The sequence below is a fragment of the Emydura macquarii genome, unplaced genomic scaffold (assembly GCF_026122565.2).
Source record: "Emydura macquarii macquarii isolate MOO-44397 ecotype Brisbane River unplaced genomic scaffold, CSIRO-AGI_Emac_v2 contig_3517, whole genome shotgun sequence".
Lineage (NCBI taxonomy): Eukaryota > Metazoa > Chordata > Testudines > Chelidae > Emydura > Emydura macquarii.
In genome coordinates this window covers 8,364,773-8,384,711 of record NW_027133654.1, presented here as the reverse complement: position 1 = coordinate 8,384,711, position 19,939 = coordinate 8,364,773, and the positions used below count along the sequence as shown (strand labels likewise).

The 19,939-nt window shown below is 39.4% G+C and overlaps 1 protein-coding gene across 4 annotated transcripts; it reads left to right on the top strand.

Annotated features, from left to right (window-relative positions):
- The first annotated feature begins 1,374 nt into the window (after positions 1-1,374).
- Positions 1,375-19,719, top strand: TBP (TATA-box binding protein). 4 transcript variants are annotated; one of them, XM_067535958.1, is made up of 8 exons: positions 1,375-1,628; positions 4,953-5,194; positions 6,966-7,297; positions 8,391-8,478; positions 14,225-14,316; positions 16,479-16,646; positions 17,518-17,612; positions 18,162-19,719. In XM_067535958.1, exons 2-8 carry the CDS (start codon positions 5,141-5,143, stop codon positions 18,239-18,241), a joined length of 909 nt encoding a protein of 302 aa, XP_067392059.1. In that variant the 5' UTR covers positions 1,375-1,628; positions 4,953-5,140; the 3' UTR covers positions 18,242-19,719. The 4 variants fall into 4 exon arrangements, with proteins under 4 accessions (XP_067392059.1, XP_067392062.1, XP_067392060.1 ...); XM_067535961.1 differs by lacking the exon at positions 1,375-1,628 and adding an exon at positions 2,378-2,398; XM_067535959.1 differs by lacking the exon at positions 1,375-1,628 and having other exon boundaries at positions 4,675-5,194.
- Positions 19,720-19,939: the final 220 nt, after the last annotated feature.

Below are 19,939 nucleotides of genomic sequence, written 5' to 3'. Positions count from 1 at the left end.
AAAACCTAATCATAGTTGTACTATACAGCTATTGAATGACATCAAGTGGATTAAGTGCCCTAATTCTGCTTCCACTACCATAACATCGATAGTTTTTTTATTTTTTTAAATTTAAACTGAACTCTGAATTTCCTGGGTTTGTAATGTTTGCTCTTTGGATAATTACAACATCCCTTTGATGTTTTTACTCTTAACTTTTACTTAATTTATGTACTTTCAACCTTAGTTTTATCTTTACCTAGCTTTTTGTCTGGAGATTTATGAAGTAGCATGTGTGAACAAGACTACTAAACATTCGTTTCTAGCTTTAACAAAATAAAAATTACTCTATAAACCCATCATTTCTCCCTTTCTCCTGAAATTTGTATTTCCTTGAGAAAAGATTTGGGGGAGGCAGAAAGTTAATGCAGCTAAAGGGGTATAAACATAGGATTTTACATCTATATCAGGAGGAAAAAAGCCTGTTGAGGGGGGAGGAAAGGCCAGCTGGATAAAAGCCATCAGGAAGTATGGCTTTCGCTTAGTGCTGTAAGGGATATCCAACCAAGGTTTTTAAGACAATGACAGTGAATCATGGCCAGTTTGTGAATTAGAGGAAAAGCAACCGCCTGAAACAGCGTCAGTAGCATCAATTTACACTCAGTCTGAAACCTATATTTACATGATCCTTAAATTGAAAACAAAAATAATCTGGAGTGTTAAGTTTTCACAGCAAGTCTTAGTCCTGCAAATTGCTCAGTGCAGGCAGTAACTCGAGTGCAGATCATTTTAAAAGGGAGCATTAAAGCATAGGCTACCATCCTGCATGCTGTCCTGCTGGAGGGCCTGTGCGGAGCTGTGTGTGGCATTAAGGACTGTGGGTTTTTTTCCCATTTACAAAACCATTTATAGAGGCAAAACAACACTGAGGTTTGTCTTCTGCACCACCCAGGAACCAAATCTACAGAAGTCCAGACTGGTGCATTATTTTGGCCCCCCACTTATAGGGTTGCCACCTGTCCAGGTTATCCCAGGATCGTAGCTGTGGCAGGGAATCTGTCGGGTGCTCAGGACAGACTGCCCGCTGTCGGCTTTGTGTGCGCGGCGGGGCAGGGGAAGTTCCCGATGAAATGCAATCAAAGAAATGCAGACACGGGGGCGGGGGATGGTCGGTCGGTCTGTCTGTCGGTCGGTCTGTCTATCAGCAGAAGATCGTGTCCGTTTTCACGCTGTGTTTGACTGGTGCGCGCTAGGTTCAAACATGCCCAATTAAAACAACCTGCAGTGGGGGCCAGCGAGGCAGGACAAGGCCCCTCCTCGGCTGTGGGGGCGGGGCCGGCCCGACCCGGCTACACACACAGGTTCCTCCTCCTCCTCCCTCCCAGCTCGGGGGGGAATTGGCCCGCGAGGCGAGCGCGCGGTCGGGCCGGGTCGAGGGGGCGCCTCAGTGGGTTCGGCGTCTCCAGCTTTGCCCTCACTCAAGATGGCCGCCATGGAAAAGGGGCAGAGGCTGCGGGCGGAAGTGACGCATTATGCGCGCGCCGCTGGCTGGAGGGCGCGCAGGGGCGAGCAGCAGCAGCAGCAGGTTGGGACGCCGCCGCCGCCGTCGGGTCTGTGCAGCGCCTGGCGCGAGGGAGCCGGAGCGGCAGGTACCGACCCTCCCCCGCTCCCTCCGGCAGGGCCAGCGTCAGCGGCGGGGCGCGGGGCTGGCTCCAGCGCGCGGGCCGGGCGCGTATTGGGCGGGGGCCTGGGCCCTGCTCCCGCGGCTGCGACCCCCTGGGCCGGGCAGGCTCCGGCAGCCGCTGGCGCTCGGTCCCCGGCCCCCAGCCCCGCCCGGCGCAGAGCGGCCTCGCTCCCCCCGCGGAGCCCCGGGCAGGAGAGCTCCCTCCCTCCCTGCCGCCGGGCTGGGCCGGGCCTGGGCAGCGCCCTGCGCGCCGCGGGACGGAGCTGAGCCCGCGGCCGTTTCTCCCTCAGGCCTTTTGGAGCGGCGCTGCTCAGACTCGGCCCCGGGGACAGCGAGCCAGGCGCGGAGGTTGCGTGGGCCGGGGCTGGGGCCGGGCGGTGAGAATTGGGTTCCCGCCCGCGCTGCCCGCAGCTGGACGCGGCTTGTCTGCGCGGGCGGGGTGCGCTGGGGGGGTCCGTGGCTTTCACCGGCCAGGCTTGCAGGGGCAGATCTGCTTTGGGAAACCCGTGACCCACTCCGTGCAGAAAAGACGCGGCCCTTTTTTTTTTTCCTGTGCGCCTGTTCCCTGGGCACGTCTCCAGCTCTTTGGCCTTCATGAGCCTTTTGACTAGGAGATTTGGAGCCCGGGACCCGGGTGGGGGCCCCCGCTGAGTTCAGTGTAGTCCCAAGAAGCCAGTCACTGCAGCGTTTAGGCAACAATCCTTCTAGTTCGGGCTGTGACACTGACTCCCTTGGGTGCGTGTGATGGTGGACGAGTCACTAAACTGCTTTCTCTCTTTCCCCATCTGCAAATGGGGAACAGTGCAGTATTGGAAAAGCCTGTGGAGATTAGTTATTTGTTAGCCAAATAATATATCCTGTAGTGTTCATGATCATCCTCATAGTGAAAGGGAAAGCAAATTGTATTTCTTTATAGTTTTGCAAAGTTGGGTAACATAATTATGTACATTAGTAGGTGGTTATTATGAAGGTTATTGTTAAGTGCTTTGAAGATTAAAAGTGCTATGTAATTACTAAGTATTATTATATTGCCAAACCAGCCATTGACGTCAGTGGGATATTTTTCCATTGGAAGTATTGGTTCAGGCTAGTATACAAGTTTCATTCATGTTTAAACTGCTCCTCTTGCTGTAACTTCATATGCATTATTTTGTGTTAATATGCTAAGGGGAGAAGCTCACTGAAGCAGAAGGCACGGGCATCCTCAGAAGTCCCTTGCCTCTGGAATTTGTTCCTTGCACAAATATACCTAAACTCAAAACAGGCCATATTTGGGCTGTGTTGCAAGAAACACCTTTATCTAGTCTTTCTACTAACGGTGGAATCCTGGGCATTTAGGCTGCACTTCTGAAAATGTTCTCTGTCATTTTAAAGTTGAAGTGTTGTTGGAATGAGAGGGGTGTGTGGGGTAGTGTTATATTTGGTCTTTCTCATTTGGGTAATTCCCCCACTACACCATATAGTGTGGCTACTTTTTGGATGGGAGCTGTGTAAATAAGTGTAGTGGTAATATAGTGTGTGATTGCATAATAAAAGATCATATATTTTTAGCCTTAGTTTTGTGTTAACACAACCTCATGCTTTTGTGCATTGGGGGAAAAAAAGTAAAAATAAGCAGCTGAACAGGTTTTCTTCAAACTTTCAAAACACTTACCTCAGGGCTGGAAATGAGTCTGAGATTTCATCCCAACAGGTAATTGTTTTAGGAAGCTGACAGTCACTGGAAAGTTTGATAGAGGCATTCTAATTTAAGCTTCTAATTGCAGTGTTGCTAGTGCAGTACTATAATACAGGAAAATCAGAAGATTGCTGTGTGCATTAAAAAGATATGCATATATATTAGTTGGAAAACCCCAAATTTTTTCTAACTTTTTTCTTCTGTGTTAGGTACATATAATTCTTTCGTGAAATGTCTCTGTAGTTTATTTTTTGGCTAGAGTTGGCAAAGAAGATTCCTTATTCTTTCTGTTTTTAATAATGTTTTGCAATTAAATCATTTCCAGCAGCCCGGGCCTCAAGAACTACCCCACAACAACAAATGTGTACAAGCACGAGAACTAGAAATCTTGGTTCCAAGCTAGTAAAGTTGTAAATTAATAAAATAATTTTTAAAACATAAATTGATGGTGCCCTTTCAGATACATCAGACCAAATTCTTCTCTCAGTTGTACCAATGCACTCTTATTGAAATCAGTTGAGTTGAACTGGTCCAGTAGAGAACAGAGTTTGGCCAACTGTGTTTTGGAAGTACTACTCAATATATAGTGAGCTACAGATATCAAATTAACTTCGTCAAGTATCTTGGTAAAATTTATGCAACACTTGAGTATCTCATATTAATTTTAATGCTAAAATGTAATCTTTTAGTGATATAAAATATTTGACACAATTTTAATATTATATGAATGAAGTCTTAGGTAATCTACAAACATTAAACCGCTACATTATGTTTAACTTTATAACTAAGGGCTCAGACCCTGTGAACACTTAGGGTATGTCTATGTTAGAAATGCTACAGTGGCACAGCTGCAGTGGTGAAACTGTAGTATACACACTACAACAATGGAATGGGTTTTTCCATCACTATAGTACACGCCATTGTACTCCCCAGACCTCCACTCCCACACATGGACTCACTTGCCTTCCTTGGCAAATGCCTCCCAGGGACCTTCCCTCCATGCTGGATAGCGTCCCCCCCCCCCCTCCACATACCCCCCTGCAACCCTCAAGCCCCACACTTCCAGCTCCCCCTACGGGGCCACAGCTCATCATGCTGCTGCCACCCCTGATCCCCGATCACCCCCCAACCCCCCACTGCATACCATCCCTGGATGTTGTATTACTGTGCCTTGTAAACCCTGACCGTTGCTTTTTTGTTTTTTTGCTTAAACATTTTCTCTAATAAAACGTTTAAATCCACCTCTCAGAGAGGCAGTAGCTAGGTTGATGGAAGAATTCTCCTGTCAACCTAGTGTCTTCTACACCGGAGATAGGTCATCTTAACTGTGTCGTGGGTGAGAATTTTTCATGCCCCTGAGCAATGTAGCTAGGTCACATAACTTTCTAGTGTAGACCAGCCCTTACGCATGTGTGTAGTCCCACTGAATCCAATGGTCCTGCTCATGTGAGTAAAGTTACACACATTCCTATGTTCTTGGAGTGAAATTTCAAAGGCAGCATAATGTGCACAAAGAAATATATTTAAGGGCTGCTATGTTACATGGCAGCTGGTTGTAATCATAGGAGTTTTTTAAACATGTCTATCAAGAGACTACTTTTTCCCTTTCAGGTTTTGGATTGTATTTTAGACTTACTACACAGACTTCTCTGGAGCTGATGTTTTCATAACACTTCAAGAGTGGCTGAGAAACTAGTTGCTGGAATGCTTTAGGGGGGGAAAAGCTCCTGAGGGTGTGGAATTACTTTTTTTGAATTGGTGGAAGTATTTCTATCCTGACCAAAGAAGTAACTGGAATCATGGATCAGAACAACAGCTTACCGCCCTACGCCCAGGGGTTAGCATCCCCTCAGGTAAAAACAAATTATTTTAAAATTTACTTGTGATATGAATTTCTTTGTAAAAGAGATTTTAGTTTCTTGTATGTAACCTTTCTTGAGTAACGATATGAATGCTTATGTATAAAAAAGATTGTTTAGGACCAAGCAATATGAATGTGCTTATTTGTTAGAGAAAGGTCTAATATTTGTTGCTTTTGGAACAACTTTATATAATTACAAGTACTAGGATAAAAAGGTAGTTGTTTTGTAATCTAAGGGAGTATTTTCCACCATTTCATCCTCAAACATGTAAATTATTATTTTATTTGTTCTAAAGTAATTGGAATGAAATTGTAGTTTAACAGTGTTCTCATTTTCCAGATGTTGCAGTACAATTTTTCTGCAAATACCACATTTTCTTGTGTGAACTGTTTGTCTAAAACAGAGAATATTAATAGGACACTAAAAAATTCAAGTTGACAATCAACTAATTAAAAAATAAATCCAGTTTGTGATAAAGCCCTCTTTCACATGCACATGCAAAGAAAATTCTTAAGGGTGTTTCTGCTGCTCTGTTAATGTTTATAAGGATCTTTTCTGTAAGGGAGAAATATTCATCCTTGATTTAATTCCATTGATTTTAATGTAAACATTTTATGTAGGGGAAAGGGTGAAACTGATTGTTCAGATGCACAATGTAAACAAATTAATCAAATAGATAAATATTTTTGTTAACTTAATGTTTATATGAATGGAGAATTCAGAAATAGTCTCATTCTTAATCTTTATATTTAGATTTAAGTAAAACAAATGTTAAGTCCATTCTGTTGATAAAGTTTGAAATGATTGAGTCTGAAATGCCCATTACCCACAGATATCACCATGGCTGGCACTCCGATTAGCTTTTTTGCTCAGACAACTGAGCATTAAATTGGCATGAAGCCTGAACTCCCTTTTAATTTGTGGAGGTTCTTTCCATGTCACATTTTGAAGTATACCTGCAAAGTGATATGAAGAAGCTGCCACTGCTAATGCTGTATCTCTTCTTTTTATAAAAGGATAACTTCAGTCTCCAGGGCAGTTAAATTGGCATTTCCCAAAAGCACCAAATTGACTGGGAATTTTTAAATGAGATCTATTAGACATTAGCATATTCTTCAGGAAAACAAAGTGTTGGAGTTACACTGAAGGGAATAATCCTTCACTGGCTAGTGGAGAGGAGTAATGGATTTGACAATTTAATAGAGATAAAGGCCTGGTCTACACTACAGAATTAGGTTGACGCAAGGCAGCTTATGTCGACCTAACTATGTAAGCACCTACACTAAAATTTTGCTCCCGCTGACGTAACTACCCTGCTAGACTGAATTAATAACTCCACTTTCATGAGAGGTGTAGTCAATGTTGATGTAGTTAAGTTGACGCAGTGTCAGTGTAGACACTGCATTGCTTGCATTGACTGTTACTGGCTGTCAGGAGCTGTCCCACAATGCCCCACACTGACAGTACAATCAGTACAAGCACTCCAGATGAGGACGCTTACTGCCGACACAAGGTGTCATGGTGTGGACATACAAAAGCGATTTAATTACAGTGGCAGCTGTATGCCAGCATGAGTTAGGCCGCTGTAATGTTGTAGTGTAGACATGTCCTATGGGTATTAAGTTTTAACAAATCTCCAGACAGGCTGGAAATGTACAACCTACCATTCTTGTTCTTAAACCCATGCAACGTTTGATTTTTCTCATAAAACTAAATGGACTCAACAGAAATCATGCTTTATTCTGTGTGCTCTCTTCTCTAGAGCGCTATGACTCCTGGAATTCCCATTTTTAGCCCAATGATGCCCTATGGCACTGGACTGACACCACAGCCTGTCCAAAGCAGCAACAGTCTATCTATTCTGGAGGAACAGCAGAGGCAGCAGCAGCAGCAGCAAGCAGCACAGCAGTCTACATCACAACAAGCAACACAGGGGACGTCCAGTCAAACACCACAGCTCTTCCATTCACAGACTCTTACTACAGCTCCTTTACCAGGAAACACACCACTCTATCCCTCTCCAATGACTCCTATGACCCCAATAACTCCTGCAACACCTGCATCTGAGAGCTCTGGGATTGTGCCACAGCTGCAGTGAGTGTACTTTGTATATTTTTATCATACGTTCTCTCCCTCCCATACAGAGAGCCTTCTAAACATTTAGTGACTTGAATGATTTAAAACTTCTGTTAATGTGGTGGTTCAATAATAGAAGTGGAACTTCTTGCTGATCTTTGTCAGCCATGTATCTAATATGTACTGGGGTGAGCTGCTTAATGTCATCCTATGTCTTTATGTGGTAGCTTTATAATATTGTAACTATTTTTGGTTATGTGCAGTTTCAAAAGCCCAACAAACCTGGAGTGTAATGTAATCTGAGTTGACAATCTAATATGAAATACATATAACTGCAAATATATTCTCAGCTGTACCCTATTGAATGCTTGCATATTGTGACTGTTTTTAAAATAATAGCCACTGTTTGCTGGTTATAATAGTTTATTAATGAGGTTGCTTATTAAAATTGAAAATATAAATTTAAAGGAAATTAAAAGAGGAAAAACCCCTGATAGTCAACTATGGAGGGAATTGTCCCTAATATCTTATCTCATTTTCTAGTTGACTAATGAGTGAGTTTATGTTTAAGGAAGAAAAATATAGAATTAGTTTAAGGTATTGGATCTGAAAATCTTTTTCACTGTACTTAGCAATAGAGGGAAAACACTAATTAGAGTCTGTTTTTATTTCGTTATGGCAATTTACAGAAAAAGTGCCAGAGGGAAAAGGCTGACGATCGTGGGCATTTTGTACTCAAAACAACCTTTTTTTGGAGTGGAAATGACATTCTAATATGCTGTGGAACAAACTTAACTTGGCTCTCTAAATTTAACAAAAATCCTTTGTTTTTAACTGTTAAGAAAGAAGAGAACCATGTGATACCTTGGGAAAATTGAGAGAACTTTAATGTCTCTCAGTTTGGTTCTTGCTACCACCCTGTGCTAAAATAATTCTTGGTGTAACTCCATCACAGTCAATGGAGTTAAACTACAGATATATCTGACTCAATCAAACCTGTTTGAACAGCAAAATCTCAGTGTCAAGCTATGTATAGTTTAAAAAGAGAGAGATCTCAGGAATCATTGATTAAATCTAGCCTACCCAACTAATCTTTCTAACTTGTCTTCAGGAATATTGTGTCCACTGTGAATCTTGGTTGCAAACTTGACCTAAAAACCATTGCGCTTCGTGCCCGAAATGCTGAATACAATCCCAAGGTAAGAGAGATGTGTAAATTGAATGGGGGACAAACTTTTCACTAGCCATCAAAGAAACAAGTCTTAAGTCTAATCTATACTTAGATTTTGCTGGTAGAGCTATACCGGCAAAACCTGCCTATTGTAGATGTTTATATGAGAAAAAAGACCTTATAAAAGAGCTTGCCATTAGAGCTTATATCAATTTAGCAAGTGAAATAAGCCGCACTGAGAAAAGTGTTTTTATAGTGGTATAACTGTGTTTACACTGGGGCTTTTGCTGATATAGAAACATTGCCAAAAAAATATCACTCCCCTAACCAACATTGCTAGACTGGCAAAAGTTTCTTGTGTAGACCTGTCTGTAGTAAATTAAACAGAGAGTCATATACTTCCTGAACTCAGGGGCTCCTGTTTCTCCACCCCCTGCTTCTTTACCATCTCCATCCTCAAGTGTAATTGTAGAGTCAGATTTCTTTGTTTGCATTGTGGGTCTGTGTGACTCAAAGCAGAGAGCACCATGTCTTTTTAGAGCCTGTACACTATGAACTCACAATGTTTAAGCACAGTTGTTAACATGGCTGGCAACCAGTATTTCCCAAGCTTTTCTTTTCTTTTTTGTTCCATGATATTCAACTGAGATTTGCATTGTAGTAGCAGTCAAAAGACCCAATTAGGGCCCCATGGTGCTAAGTGCTGTGCGACTCCATAAGAAGACAGGTGTCTCCGTTTCAGGACAACTGCACCTGTGTTTTCCCCCTCCATGGTCCACCAAGAGCACGGATTTACAGGTTTCCAGTGCCCAGCCACCACACCTCTTGGGTGGAGACCCACATCTCATTGCATTCTGACCAGGGTTTTAAGGCTGCACAGCTCTCTGATTTACACTATCTCCAGCAAGCCAGACTGTCTACACACAAGCGTTGGCCTTTTTGCCTTCTCTTTGATGGGTATAACTAATGTATTGCCCCAAAGTTATAAGTTACCACACAGCTCCTTCTACACTAGCACATTTATTCTTAAGGAAAAAACACTTACAGAGAAACCATATTAAAACAATAGAAGAACTAACATACATGCTAAAAAGCTTACCAAAGTTCACCCCCAACTCCAACTTAGGGCTGTGGTATGCTTTAGTCCTTCAAAACGCACAACTGGATTTTCCCCATGGTTACAAGTTCATCTGTCTTAGATCCAGAATCAGAAAGCAGACTGGGCACATCAGCTCTTCCTTTATACAGATCAGGCCTTTGATATTAGCCTTTTGTAACAAGTGATCAACAGATAATGACCCATTCTTCAGGGCTAGCTTCAAAGGGCTTGGTTTCTGCATAACTGGCTTTGGGAAATTTGCATTTACCTCTCCCTAGGGATTCCCTAGGAAATCCACTTACCTCTGATTGTCCCAAACATCCATGCTTGTTTGGCATATTTCTAGTAGTGTTTAGAACTCCCTGGTCTCACATCAGTCATGTCTTTGCCCTAGAGAGGTTACATACAATCCTGGCCCACAATAATACATAAGCTTAATACCATAAGGTCTTTCAAGGATATTGCAGGAAATTGCCATATCTGTTACAACAGGGTCCCTGTCCCAAATGCCTTGACTTCGTTAGTATGATGTGGGGAGAGTGTCTAAAAATGTGTATTAGCTAACACATAAGAATGGCCATAATAGGTCAGACCAATGGTCCATCTAGCCCAGTATCCTGTCTACCTACAGTGGCCAGGGCCAGATGCTTCAGAGGGAATGAACAGAACAGGGCAATTATCAAGTGATCCAACCCCTGTCATCCAGTCCCAGCTTCTGGCAGTCAGAGTTTTAGGGACACCCAGAGTATGGGGTTGCGTCCCTGATTATCTTGGCTAATAGTTATTGATGATCCTATCCTCCGTGAACTTATCTAATTCTTTTGTGAACCCAGTTACAGTTTTGGCCTTCACAGCATCTTTTAACAAGAAGTTCCACAGCTTGACTGTATGTTGTGTGAAGAACTTCCTGATGTTTGCTTTAAATTGGCTGCCTATCAATTTCTCTGGGTGCCCCTAGTTCTTGTGTTATGTGAAGGGGTAAATAACACTTCCTTATTCACTGTCTCCACACCTGTCATAATTGTATAGACTTCTATCACATCTCCCCTTAGTCATCTCTTTTCTAAGCCAAACAGTCCCAGTCTTTTTAATCTCTCCTCACATGGAAACTGTTCCATACCCCTAATCATTTTTGTTGCCCTTCTCTGTACCTTTTCCAATTCTAATATTTTTTCTGAGGGGGCGACCAGAACGGCACACAGTATATGAAGCGTGGGCATACCATGGATTTATATAGTGGCATGATATTTTCTGTCTTATCTATCTATTTCCTAATGGTTCCTAACAGTCTGTTAGCTCTTTTAAACATGTTAACAATCTAGTGTTTACAGGGCAGTTAGAATACTAACATTTAAACCTCTAGGCATCAATCATAGGCTCTTTTCTATAGTTTACCTCCTACCAGATCACGTTAGAATATTAACTGCCCTAATATATACACACAGTCATATAATTAATATAAAAATTAGGGAGTTGGTGTGTGCTCATACTCTTCCTTTCCTAATGTGTATATATAGCTGAAGGATTTAGTCTGTTAAAATTGCTCCCATCGCCCATCTTTAATTAAACAGCAAAGAGGGGGGGAAGTTGATGGGACAAGAGTGACCTAAAAGACCAGGTTACTCAAATTACACAAGTTACCTTACCACCCAAGTGTAAGTGTATCTACAGTGGTGTGGTGGAAACTCTCTCCCTCCACCTTCCAAGTTACTGGAAAGGGGAGGTTGGTGTTACTGGAACATGATCAGAAGTGCCATCTTTTATATCAGCCCAGGGAGAATACATGTCTGTATTTGAATCCCTCTCTTCCATCTTGCTGCTGGAGAAGGAATGCTTTTTCTGTGCTCCACTGCCACTCCAGAGACTTACGGATGCGCAGGGGTCTGCTTGTTCCTACAATGGAGTCGGAGGGTTTCTGTCACTTCACCTCCATTCCAACTTCCTTTTGGGGGCCTTTTCACTTAGTAGTTCCAGTGTTTTCCTGTGCTGAGATTTAGAGCTTCCTGATGGAGCAGCTAAACTGACACTAACCTGATTTTTGTCTATTTTGCTGTTGTCCACAAGATTCTGAACATCAGCAGTAAAAACTGATTACTGTAGTTTATTTGCTCTTTTCTACAGCTTGGGAAGCTCTGAACAGCAGCAGAGGAACTGGAGCTGTCCTTTAACTGACTCAGAAAAATGTCATTGCTTCAGTTTTTGTACTCCTTTCATGTTTCAAAAGTTCTTTGCAACCACAACAGCTGAAAATGTCCGTCCACGTCTCCCCCCCCATGAATGCTTAAGTGCTGCAGAATTGATGTCACTTGCCTTGGGGAAAAGTTCCTACTTGCTAGTGGGTGTGTGGATATTTTTTTAGGCCCTGGATAAGGAAATAGCTAGTTAAACTCTAGTCATAGAATAAAAGCGCGTGCACACAAATTTGAAATGGTAACCATAGTTGTACTGTAGCTTATTTCCATAAAGGCAAAAACATTAGCCACACAACCACGTGAGTGGGATGTGACTTCAGCAAGAGTAATTTTGGACAACAGCTTATTGGTTTTTAAGGGAGGTAGGCTATGTAAAGTTTGAACTTGAGTAATCCAGATAAATCAATTTCCTTAGCTGGGAGAAAAGGAGGGGTTTGTCATACACTGTTTTGATAAGAGTGTTAATCAACCTTTATTGTTTAATCTAATCTAAAAACCTTTTAAGGAATTTATGGTATCTCTAGCCTTCAAGCCACTGAACTTTATTTGCAAGGAAATGTAGTATGGTTGTGGGAATATAGGTCCACATTAGATTGTCTGAATGACGATTTTAAATTGAGTTGGGATATTAGCAGGAGCAATAGCTTCAAAGCATGTGACTAAAAAGAATGAGATCATGAGAAAAGAGTTGTTGTTTTAAACTTGAATTGACCCTTCAAAATACCAGTGTTAGCTTAGTTAAGGCTTGGGTTGAAGTAATAGAAATAAAACATGGTTAATTGGGTGCCAGGCACAATAAATAATTGGCTATATAAGAAACTGCTTTATTTGGCCTTAGCTAAGGTCTGATTATTGGCAATGACATCACTTGTTTGTTAAAGGGTGTAAAAAAAGTAAACTCTTAAAGAGGTTCATTGTTAATACCTGCTTGATCAAGTTGGAGTTAACCAATATGGGTCTAAGCACTGCTGGGTTTAGCATATTTGTAAGTATCTTGATCAAATGTTTTGTTACTGTTTGGATGTAGTAAATTGCTTTATTATTTAGGTGTTTAGGTGCATTTAGAGCAATTGTATAAATACTATTCAGCCTCTGGATTTAATAAAGGATTTTATGGTTAATTACTGTTGTGGTTACATCCTGCATAAATAGTAATTCCAATAGTGGTGTTGGAAATAATTTTCCTAATAATTTTATTCAGGTTTACCACAAGTCATTTTCCACACAAGCCTTCCTTTATTAGTCCAAAGGCCACATGGTTCTGGTTACAACCAAAATACAAATATAAGCATAGCTATACACCTGTATTTGATACCCTATGAACAATACAGCTATAAGCATTGTATAGCTGGATGTGCAACATACTTGCATCCGGATCATGCCTGGGAGACTCCTTCCCTTCACTGCATGGCTCCAGAGGGCTAAAGAAAAGCTCTGACAAAGAACATCTAGAAAACGTTGCTTTTTTATACACTATAACAATTGATGTCATTGCTGGTTATTGGACCTTTGCTGAAGCAGGTTAGGGCTGCACTCTGCTTTGTTCAAGGATTTTTCCCTTATCTCACTTTCCCATCTTTTTTTTTCAACTAGTGGACTAAGCATTTCTAACAAATAATTTACTGCATCTGGTGCCCAGTTAACCATGTTTTCTTTATTTCCCAAGCCTTAAATGAGATAATGCTGGTATTCCAAAGGGTCACTAACACAAACAATCCTCTCATTCTTTTTGGTCACATGCTTCAAGCCTGTTGCTCATGCTAATGTCCAAACTCAGTTTAAAACCATAGTTCATTCAGATCTAATGTGGGCCTAAATTCCTACACATAGAGCTTAGAGCACAGAGCTATGGTTAATGATGCTGCTGGTGTGCGTTTGGAGTAATTCAGCTGACTTCCATTGAGAAGAATTTGGCTTCTGGTTTCTATCCACAACCAGCATCCTGAGGTTGGACAATCTTTTAATTTCCCTGTTTTAGTTTCTTATCAGTAAAATAAAGATATAGTAGTTGTAAGGGTGATGAGGCTTAAAGAGACAAAATTGAACTTCTGTCTGGAAATTACCTTTTACAAGCAATGTCAGTATAACGGAAAGATTGCAGCGTTTGGTGTTTTCACATAGTTTGCTTGGTGTATTTAACAACATGCTGTGTAGAATAACTTGTTCCCTTTTTAAAGTAAGATTCCCTCTTTTGTTTGTCTCTTTCACACAGTCAGAGAAACATTTTATTAAAAAAAGGAAAATGTGATAGTAAAAGAATACTTTTGCAGGTGAAGTAAGGCATTAAAGCCACTTTTCATTCATTTTTAATAATTGTTTAGCTTTCAGGTTAACAGAGCTTTCAGAATTAAGAAGGTTGTACAGAAGTGGAAAGTATAATATTAAGTTGGTTAATAATACTGTTTAAAATTTGGTAATGTATTTATTTGTATAGAATTATTACAGCAATAATATCACTAACAGTTTCAAGTTATGCATTTCAGCGTTTTGCTGCTGTTATCATGAGAATAAGAGAACCACGTACTACTGCACTTATATTCAGCTCTGGAAAAATGGTGTGCACAGGGGCTAAAAGGTTTGTGTAACTAACTTGTAACTGCTCATTATTCAGCCTGTAATTCAGGATCAGTTTACTTTTCCAGTCTACAGTGTTTTCTTGCATTGGATATATCTTGACATATAAGCAAGCTGCCAGCCCAAACACTTCTTTCCAAATAACTGATTGTTAGAACCACACTTTTGGTGTATGCACCATAATCCAAATGGGGTGCAGACTTTAGAAACTTCTGTGGCTTCACGTATTCTAATTAAAACAAAGCGCTCATTTAAAAAATTGAATGTTATAGGAACAGAATTGTAGGTGTGCATGAATGCCTCTTGAGAAATGTCTGACTGGGTGAAGGAGGGTGAGAATAGGAGAGTGATTTGACTTCAATGATTTCCCTCATCCATCCCAAATCAATCACTGTGACTCACAGGTCCCCATGTTTTGAGGGCCTTTCTGGAGCTTGTCAGTGCTTCTAAGCACTGGCCACAGGGGATCCTGCAGAGTGAAGCAAGATATGCTCATTTTATATACAATCAGGGCAGAGCATGATAGTGTTCCCAGTACCACCCTCAGATTTTTCATTGGTATGAATGCACGACTTAACAAAATACATGATTAATTAAATCCAGTGAAGACACACAGTAATATTGATAGCTAAGTGGCTCTTTAGAGAGAGTATTAGTTACAGTCCATGGAATAAGAAAACATTGAAAGTATTTTTATAACTTTCAAATGACAATGCACATTTTGTTGAATATAAAATTCCATTAAAAGGAAAAGCTGAGTTTAAGAATAATGTTTAGCTCTAACAATATGCTTTTATGTACATTGTTCTGATGAATGTTGAGCTAGACATATGGAGTGGTGTTGTAGCTATGTCAGTCCTGTGATATTGGAGAAAAAATGGGTGAGGTAATACCTTTTATTGGATCAACTCCTGTTGGTGGGAGAGACAAGCTTTCAAGCTTACACAGAACTTTTTGTATTGGACAGAAGTTAATCCAATTAAGACCTCACCCACCTTGTTTCTCTAGTTAGAAATATAATATTTACCCATTTTTACTCTAAAAACTTAGACTGAAGGGATTTAATTTACTAAGCCAAGTCTCACTGCTTGAATAAAGCATATATGCGTTGTCAAACTTTTGTAATAGGTTGCCTATCATTTCAAAAGATCAAGTGAATTACCAAAATGTTTGGGTTTTTATTACCAACGACTGAGTGCATCTTTTTAGTTTTAATTTTCTACACAAATTTAGTTTAATTTTAATGAAGCATTTTTTACTATTGATTTTAAATCATGTTTAAAATCATTTAAATCTTGAATGAAAGCAATCCATCCTGTCTGGTTTCTCATTGACTAATCACTGTCTTATGTGATTTTAGGCACTTAGCCAGTATGCCTGCATCTGCAAAATTATCATATTTGCCTTAGAGGTGCTGAGAGTTAATGTGTTGAGCACTCGATGGTGAAAAGTTCTATTAAGGCTTATGTTTATTTGCTTGAATCAGAAATACTCAGATTGAGGCTCATGAGCCTCAAATGGCTTTTTAATTTGTCTCCTATGGCTTTTTGCAGCACACATTAAAATGCTGTGATTTAATTATAGTAAAAGCATCCTGATTGGTTAATGTTATTACCCAACTGCAATTGATAGCAAAATGACTGACCAAGTATTATTTTATGAGAATAATACATATGTATATAAATTTTCCTGTCATATTGTTTAAATATGAATATATAGTCAATGAAACAATGAATTCACGCTACTATGGCTCTTTTTGGGTAATGTAAATCGCTAATTTGGCTCTTGAACCACTGAGGTATGAGTTTCACTTGCTTATATAGTGCTCATCCTTGCATTTGGGTGCTTATAGAGATTTAAAACTATTAAAATAGAGGTAGACCCAGTGGCCAAGAAAGAAGCTTTACTCTGTGAAAAGGGCAAAGAGCAACCATCCAGAAAGGAAGAGCTAGTAAAAAGGGAGAACAAAATACTAACAAATAAATAAAAAATAAAGCAAGTTTATTTAAGATAGAAAGCAATGTTAGTAGTTGCTAACAATGTATATAAGTATTTTGGCATACAACTTTATCCTGATTTCCTTCAGTTTTTCCATGTATATATTTGCTATTTAAAGCTTGACACTTCCTGAAGGAATACAATTAATGTCTTTTCTCCCTTCAGCGAGGAGCAGTCCAGATTGGCAGCAAGGAAATATGCCAGAGTTGTTCAAAAATTGGGCTTTCCAGCAAAATTCTTGGATTTTAAGATTCAGAACATGGTGGGAAGCTGTGATGTGAAATTTCCTATCAGATTAGAGGGACTGGTACTTACACATCAACAGTTTAGCAGGTAAATAAAAAGCTTAGTATGATTCATTATTGCTGCACACTTGATCCAGAGATCGAAAACGGTGTACTGGTTAGACTTTTCCTTTGCAGATTGGGAAAACCTTCCACCTTCATTTCTCTTGTTCCTTTGCCTCTGGTTTTGTCAGCCAGATGCTAATTCACCACTAGTGCCCTACCTACTAATCTCAAATCTTTGCAGAGCCCTTTCCTGCTCTGAATGTTTTGGAGTTATGCATGTGGAAGCATTGGCAGATGCAATTTTAGCCCTTCTGTCAAGATATAGGCAGGTGGGGATGCCTGCAACCATGAAATTCCGCTGGGAAGTTGTCAAGCACAAAATGACATCAAATGAACTAAACAGAAAACAAATTGGTTTATAATATTCAATACTGAAAGAGTGGTAAGAATAGTTACGTAAAATTGTCTGAGTAATTTAAACTAAACACTGAAAACCTTTTCTTCTCGGTATCTATTTTTGTCCAAAATAGATGAAAGAACATGTTTAAACAGATAGATGTTGGCTCAGATAAAATGACCCTTAAGAGAAATCATGGATGCTTAAAATACTAGTTTAGAAATTGACACAAAAATTAAGCAATTAAACTTAGTCATTTAAATTTTAGGCTTGCACTTTTTATAGCTAATTCCTTGTTAGTATATTTAACTCTTGGATACCTCTGGTTTTGATGCATCAGTTACTAGTTCTAAAAGTTATGCCATGAAAATCCAACTCTTAACCAATAAAAATAAAGTAAAGATGGGGTAGCTGTTTTCTGTTGCTAAATATGAGAATGATGAATCTGATCAGCTAACATCAATTTCAAGTTAGTTCATTATATAGTGTCTGCTTCACTGTCTCTCTTTCCTTTCAGTTATGAGCCAGAGTTATTTCCTGGATTAATTTACCGAATGATCAAGCCAAGAATTGTCCTGCTTATTTTTGTTTCTGGAAAGGTGGTTTTAACTGGTAAGTAATCAATATTAATGCTTTTATCAGTCTATGTTTAGGCTACAACCAAGGCTACTAACAGTGTATCTTTAGAATGATAAACTACATTAAATGAAACTTCACAATTTAAACACTATTCAAATCAGAGAGGTGTATTATTTACTACTGTTTGTTGGAGTGGTGGTCATGCTGAAAGCAAAAATGGGTTACACAATATCCGTATTTTTACAATATGTTCTAAAAGCCTTTCTTCTGAATGAAATGGCATGAATCTACAACTCATGCTTAGATAATGAAATGTCTACAGGAACTCTCTAAACTATACAATATTAAACTCAGGTATAAATACAATTATACTCTATTGGAAGTGTGAAACTATATTGATCATATGAAATATGTGGTGGTCAAAAACAAGCCAAAAAATTATAAATCTAAAACAATCCCAATAGTGAAAGAGGGCAAACAGTGAGATTGGGAGATGCCTCATCTATATCAAAATTAATAATTGTGAAATGCGAGTACGTTATAATATTCACAATATGTACTTTCTAATTTTTCTGTTTCTAGGCGCTAAAGTCAGAGCAGAAATTTATGAAGCATTCGAAAATATATATCCTATTTTAAAGGGATTCAGAAAGACAACGTAACAGTTTTTATACATTTTTAAAGATTTCTTTGGGGGTATATTTTAAAAGGTATTGAATATGGCACAGTAGTAACAAGAGATGGACTTTCAGTTACAAACTGCGACACCAAGACTTGGAGTATTTTCCAGTTAGTGCCTACTTCCCTGATACTCATGGGAAATTGTATTATTTTTATGGATTATGTCTACTGAGTTATGGTGAATTGCTTTATTGAGCTGTTCTCTGAGTAGCTCTTCCAAGCTTTATTTATATTTTAGCTTTTGATTAGTTTTAATGTCAATTCTTTTAGGCACCCACAAGTTGGTAAACTGGTTTGACAAATGCAGCCATATCACCAGATGTATAAACCACTTCAATTGCTGTATATAAGTTTTAACTTTTTCATAAATGATGTTTTTAATAATCTTCTTAAGTTTTGTTCTCCATGTTTAGATTTTTTTTAATGCTAGACATTCCCTCTTTCCAGTGTTCAGCAGGACAGAATAAATTAATGAAAATGGCTGGCTGTATATATTCCTTTTTTGGGAATTGAATGTCATGTTTTTTTTCAGCTCTATGTACATTAAATACTGTTTATAAAACTATGGGAATACCCTTAATTTTAAAAAGTAACTCTGCTTGACCTTTGCTGCTGTTAATGTGGTAAGTGCATGCTGTAGAAATATGTAATGTACTGAATACTTGAGTCTTTTATATGACTTTCTTAATAACATGCCAGTATTAAAGTAGTGCATTTGCCATGTTTTTTGACCCTATTTTCTCAAAATAGTGATTTTTTTTCCCCACTAGAGTCTGGTTTGGTTATGAGCAGTTGGGTATTTTAGGCTTGTGTGTTAACTTTCTGATTTCATGGGGTTCTTGGATATTCTTTTACTTACAGTATCTTCTCTTTTGCTTGGTTTCATTAAAGACTTTTAGTATGAAGTTACTAATCAGTTTAGGTTCATGTTCTATATTTCATCTGAAAGACATGTAATGACGTATGCAAATCAAATATATAGCTAATGTTTGGCTGAATGTGCATTTACAATGTTGCTTAATTTAATTGGTGGTATTTAAAGAAATTGTTAAATTCAGACCTAAAATCTTGTGTATTGCAGCAGTGCTATTTATAAACTCATGGTTTTCCAAGTACTTTCCAGTGCAGTCTCAAAGCCCTCATGTCCCAAATTTCAGCAAATAAATAACCTTCCCTTTGCACTGCAACTGGAGTTCAACAAGCTGAGAGCTGAAGTTAGGCTGGCATTGGTCAGTGCAATTCTGGTGGTGTAATCCTTCTAATGAACTGTATAGTCAGGCTTTCTGGGTGCCTTCAATGGTTTAAAGATAAAATAGACAGGCTACAAGTATGAGGCCTGGCTGGAGTCAAATGTTTACTCAGCTTAATTGAGGGTCAACCTCTTTTTTAAATTAGGTAATTGTGAAACTGCTGTTTCTCTCTAGGGCCTGACAGGAAAAAATTGTGAAGCTCCAGTGATGTCTGTATGTATCTCCCACCTGATCGTAATTTCAAAAACAGCATTGTGGGAAATCTAAAGTTAAGGTTGGCTGTGTCTCTTTGATCCCTCCCCCCTCAAAGTCTTGTACACTTATAAAAGTAACAAAGATTTAAGTAATTTTTCAAATATATTTTATGAATATGGTCAAACCACCACCTTTAAAGTTTTGGTTTTTTTTTTTTTTCACTTGTGCAATTTT